General features: G+C 38.4%; 1 protein-coding gene across 4 annotated transcripts in view; it reads right to left on the bottom strand.

The window, feature by feature from the left end:
• BRAF (B-Raf proto-oncogene, serine/threonine kinase) overlaps window positions 1-18,830 on the bottom strand; it is an 84,211-nt gene that overhangs the window by 39,219 nt on the left and 26,162 nt on the right. For all 4 annotated transcript variants that reach the window (XM_068190815.1, XM_068190816.1, XM_068190817.1 and 1 more), the window contains exons 3-6: window positions 16,491-16,754; window positions 2,527-2,630; window positions 1,717-1,819; window positions 284-432 (exon numbers count right to left, since the gene is read on the bottom strand). In XM_068190815.1, the coding sequence (XP_068046916.1) occupies window positions 284-432; window positions 1,717-1,819; window positions 2,527-2,630; window positions 16,491-16,754 (620 nt within the window). The remainder of the gene's footprint in view (window positions 1-283; window positions 433-1,716; window positions 1,820-2,526; window positions 2,631-16,490; window positions 16,755-18,830) is intronic.

An 18,830-nucleotide genomic window follows, 5' to 3' on the forward strand; every position in this document is an offset into this window, starting at 1 on the left:
ACTGTGAACAATGAGTAGCCTGTCTGATACAGTCAAGTGCTCAGCAACCCTATTCATGCTTCAAAAAAAGCATCTCATAGACCAGTAAAGAAATATGAACTGGCTGTCTGAGCTAGCACAGAAAGAGTATGAATTAAGCAGTCTCACAAGAACAGTTGAACCCCTATTTTTTTTTTTCAGGCACCTCCTCTGACTTCCTGAATTACAGATTTAACCCAAGGAATCACTAACAGCTGTACACTTGTTAAAAGGCTCAACTTGAAAATCAATTGTGATTACTTACTCAAGTTGGTCATAATTAACACACATCAGTGGCACTTCTGTACTACAGCGCTGGTGAAATTTGTAGCCACAGGTCTGGCAGCGGAATCCCTGGAAAAGCAGCTTCCGACAGAAATCGCAGAACGCTAACGTGAAGAACGTTTTTCGTACCTACATTGTCAAAAATAGTCACAATTACCTACAGTCCTTCTGTAAGCCAAAGATAGGCTATTTGCTTTTACCTCCCTCAAGTGTACTTAAAAGTCTCTTTTGTGATGTTGGAGCTACAATTTTATGTATCAAACACATCTACACGGAAGATCATCTCCTTTTTGAAACAGTTTTCATGCATTACAACATTTTTTCAAAATGTTTCTTGGAATTAATGCTTCACTTCACTAGCAGTAAGAATAAGAGCAAAGAACCTGAAGCAAAACTTCACTATTATCATGCTAGACACAAACATTGAGAATTTATTTGGATACGACCTATAAAACCAAAAGCTGCTGAAATATGATTTCATATTCTAACTTTTCCAGAAGCCAAAGAACATTTCTATCTAATACTCACAGGACTGGAAATACACAGGCATATATATTTATATATGGCTTCAATGTATGTTTCCACATATAGCTGCAATTTTGACTACTGAAACTCAGAAACATTCAGAATCACAGAAGGGTGATCATGCATTCTCCCCAGATTATAAAGGGGAAATGAGTTAGTTAATTTTCAAATTTAGCAATACCTAGCATAAAAACACATTCTTAGTTCTATTATTACATGTAATAATCAGAATTTCAGTGACATATAAAAAAATGTTAACCTAACTAGCCAGAACCCAAACAGCCTGCTTGAGCTAAATAGGTTGAAACAGCTTGCAGATAGAATTTGCTATGTTTTAAGCTGAAATAGAAGGTCTTTCTTCCCAATGTGACAAACACTATTTCCAGGATTTTGTATGTAGCTGGAAACATTTCGACAGATTCTGTTCAGCAGCTTCCATTTATTTGGTGCCTTATCAGGTCAAAACATATTTGTGCACTGCATCACCGATGATGTCAGCACTGCTCTGGGAATAGTTAGTTCATTAGTTAATTGCTGCTGCAGAGCCAGCAGGGAGGCCCAGAATACATTTTATAGATACAGCAATACAAAAATAGTAGATTATTACAGCTCTGCAATGCAGTACTGATATAAACCCCTTACATTTATAGATTTTAGAGGGTGTATTCCAACAAAACGTGAAAGTTTTAAGGGTGATCAAGTACTCTAGCATCACTTATTTCAAATACAACTCTATCTAATTCACTTAAGCTACTGTGATTAAAAACTTCTTTTGCAACTCCCACCACATCCCACAGATGCAAAATATTCCAAGTTGGTAATTTGAATTTGAAAGTATGAATATATTAATGTAACCCCACTCAGCATCTCACAAATCCCAGTACATACGAAATTGTGTGTCGTGAGTGGCACGTTCTCCAAAACTTCCACATGTAACTCCTCTCCTGTGAGCCAGGAAATGTCTGTGTCCCAGCCAATTGGCTTCTTCTCTCTAAAGTGCAAATAAGCCTCTCATTAGCATCAGCACACAAGCCCTTGTATGTCTCTTGCCAAAGCTGTAAGATCAGCTAAAAAGTTACACTGTGGGGGGTTGCTACCCAGCCTAATTGCAGGAAACTTTAGAACAAGACCTTAGGCTCAGTACACAGCAAACAAAGCACACCTTCCCTGGCCAAACTGCAGGAAGGAAATGCACTTTTTCAACCAGCTCCAGTAGTGGCCAATTCCTTGTTCCCTACATGGCAGATGGCTTTTTGATCAAATAAAGTGCTTGTGAAGGTAACTGTAGTGTAGGAGTTCCACAGAGATGGCTAGTTGTGTACATGAAGGCAATATACAAATTTTTAGGGCTGAAAACTCTTTTTTCCCTCCCAAGGGAACTCCATCTTTAGTTAAGAATGCATTATAGCCAAATGAAATACAACCAAGAAGTTAACACAACCTATTTATTACTTGTTTGGTTAGCATGCGTTTGATTAATGAGTGTTTTGCCATAATCTCATATTCCTCAATATTATGCCTGAGCCTTTTCCTAGGAGTTAGACATTCTTTTCAACCTGTCTGCAATGTGCAAATTGTTTAGTGCAAAGTATCATAAAATTCTGAACTTTGTAAACAACTTCTGGATAGAACTGGTCATCCTGGGTAGCTCCAATAATTGATTCTAAGAGGAAAAAAAGCATCCCACACAAACCATACCTATCTTGTATTCTGTAAACAGCACAGCATTCCGGAATAAGACCTCTCATCATCAGCGCTTTTTTTAGGCTGTCTCGGACTGTCACTCCACATCTTGCTGGAACCTAGAGGTCAAATACAAAAGAAATTAGTTAAAACAAATTTCCAATTTATCCCCTAAAACTGACGCAAACATTTTGACCCTCGAGTGCTAAAACCCTCTCTTCAGGATGCTTTACAGAACTGTAGGTCAGAGTTTTACAAAACCCTTTTTGTACCAAGAAAAATTTTATTGCTGAATAGTATATGAGGAAAAAGGCTCAGCTAGAAGAATCAACAAGCTCTATGCATCTATTATCAATTGGAACAGAATCTTCACTCAATTTCAAAAGTGAATTTCCAACTTTCTCAACTGGAAGAAACTGGAAACACAGCACACAGATAGCTAATAACTACATACAGCTTTAATTTTACAGGCTGGCCTGAACATAAGTGGGGAAACATGCCAAGTGAAATTAAGTGAAGGAACTAACTTGGACTGCACTCAAAAAAACATTACTACAAAATGTAAATATTTTATTTTCTATTTCTAAAACAGAAGATAAGCATGCAAACAAGTGAAACAAAACAGTCATCTGAGTCAGGCAGACCATCACCTCTCACTTTAACCTATATTTGTAACTCTACAGATAGCTCTTATATGAAAATATATTGCTCTCTTCTGTTTCCTGGCTTGAAAAGTTTAGATAACTAACAGGATGGGAAGAATGGAGGAGCACATGAAAACTATCTAAATCAGGAACTGCACACTATGTAAAGATATTTTCCTCACTTCTATTCTAATTGTAGGCATATTTTATACAAGTAAGTAGATCATCTCTAGGTATACATGTGATTTAACAGTATATAGTGTCAAGTCATAAAAAAGAAGAATACATGATCTGGTGATTAAGTGTAGGTAAAGTATTGAATATTATGTACTAACTGTTTTTAGAACTCAGTAGTGAAAATATGTAGGGCTTCAGGCACTGTACAAACTGCGATATCTCCTATAATCATGGACGGTACCTCAAACACAAATCAGAAGAAAAACCTACAAACTTAACAAAACTGACAAGTCTGTCTGAACACCTGAAATTCAAATCTAGCTTGCAAGTGGCTTAAGCCAGAGCACTCAGTAGTCAAAAGCAGTCTTTCAATCAGCTTCAACTGGCTTTGGGTGGGAGCCTAGTTTTTGTTCCCTGTGTTTAAATTTCCATGGGTATTTAGGGGTTCTATGTCCTACTTAAGCACGACAGTGCAAAGCAGCAGCCTGTTTCAAGTAGCTTTGTGAACACCACTTGAGGTTACACTTTATACTGCATTTCTAGAACTCAAACATATGCACTTTCAGAAGACACAAATTAAAGGAATATTTTGCTTCACCATCTTCCTCCCACATAAGAGGGCCTCTTTCCAGGATATTTGTGCATTTTGTCTGGTCAACACAAACATTTAAAAAAAGATTATTTTTCTGAATTCCTTGAAAAAAAAAATCCTACAGCACACTACTTTACAGTCTTGATATTCAGCCTTAGATGACTTTGGTTTACACACTGTATTCTTTTTTAATGCGTCTTTTTATTACTCTAAATAACTCCTTAGACAGGGACTCCTCTCCTTTCTCTAAGGATGGAGGGTGTGACTCATTCTTTCATACAAATGTTGAGTCTAAATTATGATTGTTGTACTGATACAGCAAAACATGTATTAAAGATTTGTCTTGACCTGCAAAAGTGATTAGAAATTTTAAGTGAAGTTGTATTATAAATTTTGTATTATGGTACATATAAATTGCACAACATCGATTCTGCTTACAGAACTCATGTGCCATTCTAATAATAAATTCTGTGCTATGCTAATCATAGTATCTTGTTAAGAAAATAACTCTTTAATTGTCCCTATGATTTAGTGCCATCATCATTCTGCCAAGGATCCCTAAGAGAACCTGTCTGCCCCCTCAGTGTCCTTCTCCTTGCCTCCAACATATATATTTACAAATAGAGAGTAAATATTTTTAACAATCTGACTAAAGTCTCTGAAGATTTCAGGTGTGCTCCAACCTCCCACACACATTAGATCCAATCATGAGCCATTTCGATGGAGGAAGCAAGTGTTCTTCAGCTCAAGGCTATTTCTCCTCTAAGTATAGCTCCTGCTGCATTGAGGTTGTGTCCCCACAGACAATTCTGGTCTGCCCTTCCAGCAGTCTCAGTCACTTCAACACTGATATCCACAGTGGCAGAAGAAACTGAAATACTGCAAAGGTGGCAGACAGATGATGGGGACAAAAAGGGGAAAGGAAAGAGCCAGGAAAGAGGTGGGGCACGAAGGAGAAATGGGAGGAGAGGGTCAGGACAAACTTCAGGAACTGAACATGCAGGGAAAGCATGCGTATACTGGGAGAAGGAATTGTAATCAGCAGGTTGGTGAGAATCAAACAAGCAAGACAGAGGGAGGACGGACTGAAGAGCTGAGGCTAAGGGCAGGAAAAAAAGACATGATGAACCACCTTGCAGGGAGAACTGTTTGCCAGCACCTGGGGAAGTACTGGAAGTAGGTCCTGAACAGGAAGCTTTCAATCTGTGACTGGGAGAAAAGGTGGCTTGTTTTGGACAAGGACCACTGGGAGAAGAAAGTGCCTAAGAGCAGCAATAGAACCCAGCACAGAGTAGGAGGAGGTTCTAGCTAAGGCAGAAAAGTCCAACAGAGTTAAGTATTAAAAGAAACTAGGTTAGTAAAATCTTGACCTGTGTGAGGGAGTGGAACAGGACAAGGAGGAAAAGTCAAGCAGCAGGAAGATGACTAACATTACAGAAGAGATAAGCAGTCTTGTGGTCACTGGAAAATGTTTTCTTCATCCAGCACCGATCCTCTATAAATGATGACAACATCCTCCAGTAACTCATGAAGCAAAGAAATACATCAGGACTCAAAGTTCCAATGCTATTAATTAATTACACTGGTGTAATTTTTTCCTTTAAATTTTGTCAAAAACAAGACTCATGAAGTTATAGGGTTTCTTTTAAGAGATCAATAAAGTTGGAAATACAAACTCTCAAAATCTGGGAAGTATCAGAATGAGGATTACCTTTGGCAACAAAAGTGAATGGGACCATGAAAAATGGGCATTAAACATCCTGCTCACTAATCATTTGCTATTCCTCAGTATTATTATCCCAAGTCTCCTTCATTAAAATCCAAGTCATATTTATGCAACTTACAATTAGAAACATGGGTAGAACATTTGTTCTCTTCACTGCCATTTGCATCAAGATCCAGCTAAAACCCAAAGAACTGTTTTTATTACTTTCAAAAACCATCATGATCCTGAATCAGCATCACATTTAGAACATTCTCTTACTGAACTCTCAAGCAGAGAAACATAAGGCCAAATTAAAAGAACTTAGTGCTAGAATAAGTCCCTGTAGTATTGATTAATCATTTTCCCAGACTGGTACAGCATGGTCTATCACCATCTGTGCATGTAGCCCTTCAGCCCCCTCCTTCAGTCCCAACTAGTGCCTGCTGTAAAGCAGAAATCTCACCCTGCAGTGCATTCCCTCTGAAACCTCTTTTTGTCCCCATCTTCTTTTCACTCCGAATTATGGCAAAGTTAAAGAAAAAGCTGGTTCCAACAAAGTGATTTGGAGACCAACTCCGTCTTTAGAAAAACAAAACCCAACACCAGTTCCTTTTTCCTGACTAACAGACTCCTGCTGACTCCAAAGCTGGAGTTCTGGAACAGCTTCTCTCTCACCCCCAGGCAGAGGGAGGGTGTGTGGCCCCCAGGCTGGGAGGGGAGCAGGGGGCAGGAGCCCCACATGGTGCAGCCCCCGAGTGCCTGCTAGGAGCTGGCAGCTCCAGCACTGCACGAAGGCACCAAGGAGGGTTTATCAATTCCATCAAGAGTTTTGCCAGGATTCCCACAGAGCATTTTAACTGAATCACAACAGCATTTTTTAACAAAATCAGTTCCCCAGGAGAAAATCTCTCATCTACTCCAAAAAACACAGCACTCTTATGCCTGCAACCCAATAAACTGAACAAAGTTGGCATTTTATTGAAACATAGAATGTTTGATATTATTTAAAATCCATTTTGTTTGCACTGATCCATTTTCTCTTGATCCCTCTGTTTTATAACTAAGAGAATTCAAATCTTTCACAATGGTTTCCACCTAGAAACTCATGTTACTGAGCTAGAAGATGCATTTCTAAATTGTCATTGTAGGGCTTTCTTTTCAGGTTACTTATGTATATAACATTTGTAGATCAGAAAAGGCTTAGGTCTTTACAGCAATTAGAAAGTTGATTCAGCAAGCCACTTTCAAAAGTTAAGAGTATGAAAGTGCGGGCTATATAACACTAAGAAACAGTACAGAAGCTGCCAACACAGAGTGCAAGGTGTGTTCAAGTGTGTAGATTGATAATATACCAGAGAAGATAATTTACTTGAGCATCCTAAATTGGGTAAGTAGCAATTCAGGGTGACACCAAAACACATGCTTAAGTTTGCAAATGTTAAGCACCAAGGAAAAAAATTGAAAATTATTCCAGATTTCTCAAATTTCCAGAAATTCTCAAAGCAGTCTTACTACCTAGACAGATTATACAGAACTATGGTCCTTAATGTCCTCATTTCTTTTACTCACCTGAACTATTTCTAGGGACAGTAAGTATTTGTAACAATATTATTGATATATATTTAGCACTGCAGCCACAAGTATTTAAGCAATGCATAATAAATCATTTATTTCTGTAAAGCAGGTCATTCCCAATTCAGTAAGAAATTCAGGGCTATGTCCCTAAATAACTCTTACATCACTTTTCTAACATCAGACTAGAAACTGGCATAGTCTCAGTAAGCTAAAAATGCTTCCTTACACCACTGTAGTTTCCAATGTTTTAGAGCAATAAAGAGACTGAGAAGCATTCCAAAAAAGCAATGCAAAGGTGTTCTCTGGAAGTGGAAAGGCTGGTCAGCCCTGAATATCCAGTATTATACTTCTCAAAACTAGTTAGCTGGCTTTATTTTTCCCTCAGCCTAACACTGTAATTCAGCTCACTTTGGCCAAGTGTAACATATGTACAGTATGTTAGGTATGTGTAACATAGCTTAGAGCTTCAGAGCAATTCCAAACAATCAAGCAGACTACTGGGTACAATAGTGGAAATATGCCAAGTAGAATGGATTTGACATATCACTTCAAAGTATTTATTTGCTTACCACAACACATACACCCTGAAAGATCACACTTTTCTCCTCCCCATATCTGAAACCCAGGATTAAAAAATTTCAGCCACACGTTCACAGAATTCAATGTGTTGGGAGAAAAGTAGGCCAGACTACACTTTTGCCAAATAATTAGTTTGGCCTCCTAACATGGAAGGTTTTCTGGTAAAATCCAAACATGAGATCCACATTTAATTTCTCATCTTACTTATGGAGGACAAGTATTTCACCAAATCAGTCAGCTACTTCTTACAGCACTAACAGATAAAATTACCCTGGTTTGTGGCAAAAAGGACATAAGATGGCTCTGAACATCACATCCTCTAGAAAAGAACACAGCTTTCAGAAACAGCTGTTCTGGGTATCAGGACATGAAGCTCTGTCCAGCTTCCAGGAGAACGCAGCAAGAAAATACATTCTTAATGAAGCATATTAGTGAGACAAATGAGAGGCAGTTTCATTGCATTAAATCTTGTTTCCAAGGGAAATTGAACAGAATTTACCCGTTTTACAAAGCTGTTACCATTCAATCAAATGCATTCCATTTAACTTGCAAGGACATAGGTTACCAGCACCCATTGGCATCTCCAATGCAATTACATGTAAAACACAACAGACTGATTTGTGTCAGTGCAGAAATATTTTTTCAACAATACAACATCCCTCAGCCACACTGGATGAAACCTGTTGTGCCTAATGAATGGCCTCCACATAAAATTTTTCAAGCTTTTGAGATCCAGTTCCAAACTGCGTTCAAAAGAGCACTGGTCATTTTAAAGGGGACAGTAGAGAGCAGATCATCTTCAAATTTTCATTAGGGGGAAGACCAGTGGCAGAAACTGTGAAGGCTAACAATGACGTACAAGTAAAATAAAGTTTGGAAAATATGGCTTTAGACTTCAGACTTGCAAGAAATGCTCATCTGGAAAAATATCTGTAGCAACTATATGAGCATGAAGCCCCAAGACCTTGTGGTTTCTGTTCAAGAGACAAAGAAGTCAGCTGGCTGCTCTCCAAACCAAAACCCACATGCATTAGAAATTTAAGGTACAAAGCAGTTTAAATAAATCTTTGTAATACAGTTCACTTTTGTAGAGTCTTGTCTCAGCTGATCACACTTCCAAGTGCTATAAAAGCAGCATAGGAGCAAGAAACTACAGCAGAAGGGCTAAAATTCATATCCTTCTCTAAGCTGTTGTAACTGATCCTAAAACCAAATGGATATTTCCATCTTCAGGTAGTATACACATTCTCTACAAATATTAAAACTCCCATTGGCTAGTTTGCTTATACAACACAAGAAGTATGAATTTAAGTATGACTTACTAGACATGGAATTAAACCATTTATTATGATCATTTTCAGATTTGTGACTTGCATTCCATTTCACTGAGTGCCTGCCTAGCACATTACGAGGTAAAGGAAGCATGCTCCAAACTGTATTTTTTTTCTAGCATTCCTTACTTTCTACAGCCAGACTTTCCATCTCATAAGCAATCACTAAACACTCCTTACTTGAGTAAAAACCAACAATTGATGTTGCACATGGCATTCCAGATGACAAGTCATCAGTTTTCTAATGGCAAGTTTTCAATATTGTTTCACTTTGCAATCTAAGACAGTGTGCCAATAAAACTGTAGTAGATTATTCCCTTTTCAACACATATGCCTTTGAATTTATGCAGCATTTGAGGGTAGTTTGTGTTGAGTTATCCCTGGGAGGCAGCTAAGCACCACCCAGCTGGTCGCTCGCTCCCCCATCAGTGGGAGAGGAGAGGGGAGAAGAGAATTGGAAGAACAAAAGAAAAACCCTTGAGGAAAGAGAAGAGACAATTTAATGAGAGACAGAATAATTTTTCCTAGTGATACAGAAGTATCAAGTTTACTTGAAAGTAAACTACCATTTACTTCATATCACCAGACTATTAAATGAGATGCATAAAATTCCAAAGTATTCAGATATATTCAGCAACCAACCATTGGCACAGGCTAAAAATAAACTCAATTTCTGGTGCATGTTTGATATAACATGGGAGGTTTTAATTGTATTTTTGATTACTAAAACCTAATCATGTCAAACCAGGTGTGCAATTAAAAGCAAGAAACTGGTTTATTCAGCTGCCCAAACATACCTTCTCTGAATTTTTCTTATACTTGGCAGGTGAAACTGGTAGGGCAGCTCAAATGCCTACAGAAATCCAGTGCTTACTACTCAGAAAGCTTGAGGCACAAACACACAGCATAAACTACAGAAAGCAAGATGCAAATCTCAAATCAAAAGAAATGAATCAAGTACCAGATTTAAAAACAGAATATTTGAAGGATCCCAGTTGTGCATGCATGATGAATTAATTTATGCTACGAATTTACATAGAATAAAAATAGCTTATTCTTCTAGTCTTCATGACTGCAGAGAAGATCACATGATTGCCTGCCTAATTAAAAGGCAGATGTACTAATAAACCAAGGTGTGACGAGAGCGAGACACTTAAGAACTGTCCCCATGCACCATTCTCAGTCCTGTTTAGTTCCTTTAACTCTTACACATACAAATTGTCACTTTTAAAAACTCAGTTTCACATTCACATTTGGAGAACCTCCATGAACTTTCCATGTATATATCTGTAATTATGAGATGCATATGAAGCATACCAACACAAAACCAAGTGGAAAAGCTTTATTGGCCCAGATTCATGCTGAGCTTTTACTCAAAGCACCTCTAATTACTCTTACACGTCAAAATAAAGCAAAACAAAGAACAACCAAAACGTCCACAATATTCTGTAGTTGAACACAGAAAGAAAGGGTAACTATTTTGGTTACCTGAAGTATTACTTTTGGTTTAGAAGCTACCGTGGAAATTTTTTGACCTTGTGGTGGTTGATAACACACAATGATTTGATCCTATCAAGAATCTGCAGACAACTGAAATATTTGGAGGCCACCAAGCTTTCCCAAAACATGTAAAACATCTATTTTTTTTTGTTCCCCCCTGCTTCACTGTCCCCACTCAGACCACTACAGACAGAAACAGAATTCAAACTGACTAAATCCACACCTTGCTCATGCTGACAGAAAGAGGGCACTGGAGCTGAGAGAGGATCCTTTATAAATGGAGCTGTGGAGAGCAGTGGAGACTCCATACCACCCCCACTCCACCAAGAAGGCCAGAAGACATGAAAGGAACATTTTCTCTGGAAGCTGGTAATGTGCAGAAGGCAGCAACAGACCACAGAGATGGAGCACAAGACCTATCACCAACTGATGCCTTTCAAATGACCATCACTTCTGACACTTAAACCCTGTTTTCTGTAGCTTGTCATGCTCCATATTATCATTCAGGAGAACTCAATTGCTTTCAGACTGTTTTTTTCCCTCATTCGAAGTACTTGTCCAGAAGGGATTTCCTGGGTAATCAAAATCATTCAGGGCTGCTATTCCTCAAGTTGTATGATCTTGTTCATAAAGTATTTGAGTAAGAAGCCCTCTTACTGCATTCCCTTCTTTCCTAGAATTCTCTCATTCTTTCCTTTTACTAGGACTTCACTACAACATCAAAAACATCCTAATATTGTTCCTCTGCAGAGTCATAACCAATTTTAATTACTTGTTTTTATACCAGGCCTCTTGTTAAATGGCTTTTCTCAGAAGCCCTTATTTCACTCAGAATACAGTAGCATGTGGCAGATTTAAGACCAACACAGAACATGATTACTCACGCTCCACATAACCACGCCCAAGGAATTCCAACCACAAGACACAAACTTCTAGTATCCATAGCATGCATTTAATGGGGGCTGAACAGAGGGCTTCCAAACAGAAAACGCTTGAACTCATACAATTCCTGAGTGACAAGTAGCTCAAATTTGGAAGACAACCCATGGAAAATATCATACATGCCTGACCTATTCTTGTGCTCATTCACTGTGACAGAGAGATACTCCAGATATACCCACAAAACGTTTACTCCATTACATGTTTCAGGAAGCTTTCCTCCAAGAGAGGAAACCAGCCTCACCTGATGGGCTATGGGAGAACTGTCTAAAAATTCTTGCTAGTGCCTTAAAGTCTCCAGTGAGCAAGCAATCTAATTGGAGAAATCTCTAAATAATTTTAACTATTTTGTCAGCTTCCACAGAGCAAAAATTGGAACTGCTCTTGCAACTGGAAATAGAGGTTTTTTCCTTATCCCAAACCTACTGGTTAAAAGTTGATGTGCAAAAGATAGTTTACCCATGTCCTCAAAAAATTAGGGGGAAAAAATAAAAATCACACAACTCAAAGCAATCCCACAAAATGCTTAAATCTTGCCGTACATGCAAATACCATATTCCTGTATTCTTTACACTCGCAGAAAGCTTTTTATGCTCATTGTCCAAACTTCTTCAGTTCATTTTAAACTTTTTCAATGTCTTCTATCTCTTACATAAACCTGAAGTTATCCTATTTGTCCCATACCTCTGCATCAGTTGATAATCACCATTCTCCTTGAATTACTGTCCCTTCTCAACAACCAGGTATGTGTCTACTCCTGTTCATTTGCATGAGCACTGTCTTCTGTGTCCTTTCTCTGCACGCACATTCAATCACTCAATTTGGAAAAAAAATCCTAATTCACACCACAACTAAGAATGCCCAAGACTGTGTTCCCTGTTGGCTCCCTGCATTCTCTCAGAAATCTCAGCAGTAGACATCATCTACTTCTACCTCCCTTCCACCAAAACCGAGTCTTAGCATGTAATATAATCTCTCAGACTTCTGGCAACCAGCAGAGATCAGAGTTTTTATACTTTCCTTCCACCTCCAAAAGCTCTCCCTTAATTAGCAGATTTGCTACTATGCATACCACAGACATTTAGATTCCTAACCCAAACAAGCTTGAAACTAGTATTTCCCTAAATTCTGCCACTGCTTGGATAAGTCTCATCAGCTTGTTCTACAAAACAATTTTTCATCACAGGTAGACTTGCACCATCTTGTATCCTTATGATTTCAGCATCTTTCTCTCTGGCCTAGAACAAAATGAACAAACCCACCTGCACAGACTTATCTGAGTGACATTTGTGTGGAATGCTTCTCCAAAGGGTGTGTGATTTGCCAGTTGAACAAAGCCACTAAGGAAACAAGTATACATGTTTCTCTCTCTGCATTACAGGGGATAAAATTACCCCAGCACAGAGAAGAAAAAACAATCTATTGTTTCTTCTAGGAGGTTGTTCAGAGAAAGAAACTTCTCTTCATCCCTTTCCAGGCCCAGGACAAGGAAAACAATCTTTTATTTCTGACACTACTTATTCATTGATTCTCCTCCAGCTAACCAAGCCAACTATTTGGTTTTGCTTTCAAAAAAAAGTTACTTTTGAACCCTGTCCTGCAGCCAGCTGAATCAAAATGCTGACTTCAAATGATCAGCAACAGTAGGCTCTGCCACAGCCCCATCAGGCTTTCAGGCAAGCACCTTCACACCTTAGGAAAAGGTTTGTCCAACGCTCTGCCTTATCAGGATACACACAAAGACACTTCCCCTCAGCTACACTACCTCAGCACCACAATCCCTTACACTGAACACCATGGTCTCACTTCTTTGTACTCCACCAGTTTCCTTAAATTATATTTTGAACTGGAGTCAGCTCCAACAGATGTATTTGCTTGATCCTACACAAACAATAACACAAAACTCGCAACTAACAAGGCAGTTGCTAGTCAAAAATGTAAGATATGCAAGCAACTCCTCCCCCATTTCCTGCATTTTTAGCAGCTCTAAACAAATAGCAGAAGGCTGTTGTAGTACTTGAGGCTGCTTCAGAGTGATCAAAGAAAAATATGAGGTTGGCTCTCCATTACCAACTCAATTCCAGTCTAAGTCTGTTGAAGAAATGTCATGGCATTCCCAGACAAAAATAGACTCCTTAGGTATCTGACAGCATTTCTCCTCTCCTGAAGCAAACTGGAAATACAGACTGAAATAATTATTGCGATATTAACAAGATTTTCTTTCAGAAGAAGGTATTGAAAGCAAGCTAGGTTGAGGTGAGGAGGAGATTGCTGCAACACTGCAACTTTAACAGTCTCTCTCCCAGCCACCTGCTTGATTGAAGAAAAGCTCAGCCTTACTTTAACAGCCATATGGAATGGCAGCTAGGGCAATGGGAAGGCTCCAATGGCAGGTACCACATATTTTTACAAGGAAGCTCCTTCCTGCTACAACCCATCACAAGCCACCCTGTATACCTGAGCATCCTGAACTACCATCCCAGCTACATAAGCAAATGGCTCAGTTAATGGGCACAAGTGAGACACAACCAATCTGCTTAAAAGCCAAAGGTCATGAAGGAAGACAAACGTGGGAAACACTTCTCAATCCACTGAGAGAATGAAGGAAGCAGTCTCAGTGTTCACTGAAAAATGATGGATGCTTTTTCAGGTTAGTAACCCATCATCTGACTGCTGGCCATTAAAACTGCACTGTGGATCACACAATCTTACATCATGGCACCCAAAACTGCACACAGTGCTCAAGGTGAGGCCACACTTGAGTAGAGGAGGAGAATCACCTCTCCCAACCATTTAGTGATGCTGTGCTTGATGCACCCCAGGATTCAGTAGCTGCTGCAGTTCCTTCTGGATTGTGGTTGCTCCTGGCATTTCCTTCATTTCCAACAGACTACATGTAGGACCAATAACTACTGAAAACAAAGTCATTGCATTAAGAGTTGCCATACAAGAAATTCCTGACTTTCTCAATAAAATGATCAGTGGTTCAAGTTTTAGAGAAATGAACTTGAGCTCCAAGGCCAATAACCCCCACACTCAAGAGCTCCTATAAGCACCATTTCTCAGCTCTAAACCAGAGATACTTTACTAGTATACAAAAAGAAAATAAGAAAAATAAGTTCAACTTAGTAACACAACTTGATCCAAGAACCTAAGCAAGCTGGAAACCAGCTGCAGAGCTGGACCTGTAAGGCAAATAGTGTCCAAATAGTGAAAGCTGGGTACACAACCAAAAGCCTCTCTCTGACTACACTCAAGTTAAACCACGTTTGCCTTCCATAGTCCAGAAAGAGCATCTAGTGCTGCGAAAAATAAAACAGGATTGAGGAGGAGGTAAAAAGGAAGAGACAAAGAAGCAGAACAAGAGTATTGCAGATGAGGGAAAGAGTAAGAGTGAATTACACTATGTGGGTTACAGGACAGGAGAGCACATAGGAGAAACAAAATAGGTAATGCACAGAAAATGCATGAAGTGATATGCTGTGATCCTTTACAGGAAAGAAACAAAACCAACTTATGAGCCCCATGACAGGGACTGCAAATCGCCAGACAGGGTGGGACAGAACAGCAGCCTCCAAAATCCAGGACCTTCTCTCCAGATTTCACTCTGTGGGTAGTACTGTGTGCTTAGACTTTCCTCAACAGGCAGACAACAGAATCACCTGGCTTTACACTGTACATTGTGCACAGTGGTCACAGGCTACATTAAACTCCCACTCTCTAAGTCAAAACCCAAATATTACTTTCCATCTTCAGCAATATCTTGAACAATTAAGCAATAGTAAGAAAAAAAAAACCAAAAAAAACCCACAAAAAAAAAAAAAACAGGTGAAAACAACTGCCCTCCAATGTTGTTCCCACTATAAGTCTTTTGCTCAGTGAGGCAGGGGAAGGATGAAAGCAAAGTGGTAGGGAAGGGGTGAGGACATGGTCCAACACCCAGAACTACTCAGTAGATGTTTTCTTCTTTTTACCAGCAACTCAAATTCAACAGACAGTAACAATCCAGAGATAGCTGACACCTGACTGATTGCTGCAAAATGTCCTGGTTTGACATGGACAATTCTTGTCCATTCATTTCCCACCTTCTCTGGAAACACTGCTCCCCTGCTAAATTTGGATTATGTACCACCTTGCAAAACAGAATCCAGACTATGGCTTGTCAATACTCTCATGTATCACAGTTGGGAGTGTTTTATTCTAAAGGACATATCAAGGCTTTTCAGTTGGCAGCTCTTAAAGAATAAAAAAATTCCTTCTCTAGCAGCAAAAAGTGAACTCTTCCATGACATCAGGAACCACTGTAACATTGTCAAAACTGATAAACCCCAGGTTTCAAGCAGTTTGTGGGCAACACTTCTTGACCTCTCTAATTGCAACTATGTCCCTCCCCATAGCAGTTCTCTACACATGGCCTGAAAGCATCATCATGGTCTCCACACAAACACTCACTGTGGTGAGTGGGGAGGAAAATATAAAAGAAAAAATCCCCAAGCAATTCTGCATAGCCCTTCTAATGCTTCTAGTAACTCTGACAACATAGAAAATACTTCCTCCATCTTGCTCTGTTAAACTAATCCAGAGTTTTGTCTAAGACAAGAAATAGAGCTTATTGTCCCTTTGTAACTATTGTAAAATGGTAAATTACTATTTATCCAATAAAACTGATTTGAGAAAATATTTCTTGAGGTATATTCATAGTTACAAAACTCCTGAAAGTTCTGCATTCTATATTATTGCTATAGTGGACTTTTTGAGTTAATCCTGTCAAAAACACTCAACAGATCAAAACGACTGAGTGCAGCAGAGCACTGTGATCATGGCATTTCTGACCTCCACTCAGGTATATTTCAGCTCTTAAATTAACTTGTGCATACAGCAGGAGAGAGATACAGGAAATATTGAGGTTACAAGTATGTGAATAGAAACTGACTCACCACAGTCCTTTGCTTGTTGGGCAGGAAGACTCTAACAATAGGCTTCTGTGGAGACTTAGGGTTATTCCGTGACATATCAGTAGGGTTTTGATAAACTGAAAGGGATGAAGGTGCTACAGAGAGGCTTGAGGAAGAAGATGATGCAACTGTGTCTGTTGAAGCTGAACTGGAGACAGAGAAATCAGTTCCATTCCCCATGGATTCCAGTAACTGCTGTTCTCTCTGCTGTAGAGCATCCAGCTTGCTGGTGTACTCTTCATAGGCCTGTGAAGGAACAGCATCTGTTTTAATCATGTAGTAGGCTCAGACAAAACCAGAAATCTAAAATTGGAACAAACATGAAACGAAACACTTCCTAAACTAATACGAATTTCCCAAGAATATGAACAAAATGATCTGGTCAAATTTTTCAGGATACAATAAAGAACATAATGTTAAACCTTCTGAACCAACAAGTAATGTTTTAATAAATTAAATGAAGAAAAAGATTGAAGAAATCGTAAGTTACAGTTTCAAAGCACCTGCACTGAAGATTCTAATTAACAACCACTTTAAAAAATGACAAATCTTTAACCAGTATTGTCAGCTGCAATGCTGAATTACTGTGCTCCAGATAAATTTATCATTCTGTTGGAACAACAGTTAAATACTTCTAATGCAATAATTAAGAGAAAGTTCAAACCTGCTTTTTATCATCTGTATCTGACTCCTCACTGTTCACTATCCTTCACCTCTGGCACTATCCTTTCATATCCAATAGTACAAAAAAATGTTTTTCAGTTAGAATACAACAGATTGCCCATTTCAAAGCCATCCATAACAATGCAAAAGCGATCATTTGAAAGTTTTAACATCTTTTCAGCATGTTTATGCAAAACCCAATTACACAGATCAGTTTCTTAAACAAATCAAACAGACCAAGTTTCTTAAACAAAAACATCAATATTAAATTTGCCCATTTAGTCTTTATTAAATGTAGTCAAGTTAAACATTATAGCCAAGATCTAGAAAACAAATACATAATCAGTACATATTTTTCTTTAAAGTTTGTTATGCACAACTTTGTAACAAGAAAATTTTGATCAATATAAAATATTAGAACCATTTCTTCAGTATCTAAATTAGCAGAATATTTTTAAAAACCTGAATCAGTTAAGCAACGTGTGTTTCACACTACATAAGCATGTCAGTGTTACCTGATGTGTTTAGACCTTTACAGAAAAGAAGAAACACACATGTAAGCAGTTTCCAAACCTAACATGTAAGCAGTAGGGAATGGAATTTTCTACTTTTCTCTATAGCAAGAACAAGATTCATACCAATATGCATAAAGTCTTCAGTGATATTTTCAAGTATATTTACACAAAAGAAAATTACTTTCTGGTTCTGTTTTTTAAAAAAATGTTTTACTTGCTTTCCTACTTTTCTGTCCATAACTGTTGCTAATTAAAGTTATAGGAGAACTGAACTGACCAAATAGTCTGCAGCATCTACATGTGGAAAAAAATGAAAACAACCAACTTTTACTAGTGCAGCCACAAGTACTACATTTTATTAGGACTTTATTTCTCCAGGTTAAATGTGCAGGCTCATCTAATCCAAACAGCTCTTGCTGTGTAAACAGTGGTTCCTCCCCACCTTATCCTCCCAGGATGGACCTATGTTCAACATGTGTCATCATCCCCACACTGTTAACAAAGAAAATGATAATTTGACAGTGAGGACTAAGAAAGAAAAAGCAATTTAAAGAATGGTGGTGAACATCACAGTTGCAAATTCTAAATTTTCTGGGTTCCACTTCTGATAAACATACATTAGTTGCAAGAAACTGAGAATTATCTAATATTTCTTTTAAAAGCTGAAGATGTCTAGCGTTTCACAAATAGACCCTAAACTCTGAGACTCAAAACAAACATTTTCACTCTAACCCAACTGTTTTGTGAAAAGGAAATCGAAGGATCACCCAACTATAAATAATGGCATTTTTTGGCTCTACAGTAACACATGTGTCTCTCCTACTTCCAGGATCAACTTTGCATGGAAACTTGAGTAAAAGCTCCATGTGTCAAGAATTATTTTCAGTAAACAAAAATTAGGAAATATAAACTGTTACCATTTCACCAATACTGTTCTAAATACTTACTTCCCTTTCTCATGAACATTGCAAAATATTATTCAAACACACGCAACATTACATTGCTTCCGGACACTTGTGGGTTTAGCTCCTTCACAAAACTACACACAACTTTCAAAATACTCAATCCTACAATGTTTACATTGGCAGCTCAATCTGTCACTAATGCAAAAGCAAAGTCAAATTATTTCTCTTAAGAGAATAAA

This window comes from Anomalospiza imberbis, chromosome 5 (genome assembly GCF_031753505.1).
Source record: "Anomalospiza imberbis isolate Cuckoo-Finch-1a 21T00152 chromosome 5, ASM3175350v1, whole genome shotgun sequence".
NCBI lineage: Eukaryota > Metazoa > Chordata > Aves > Passeriformes > Viduidae > Anomalospiza > Anomalospiza imberbis.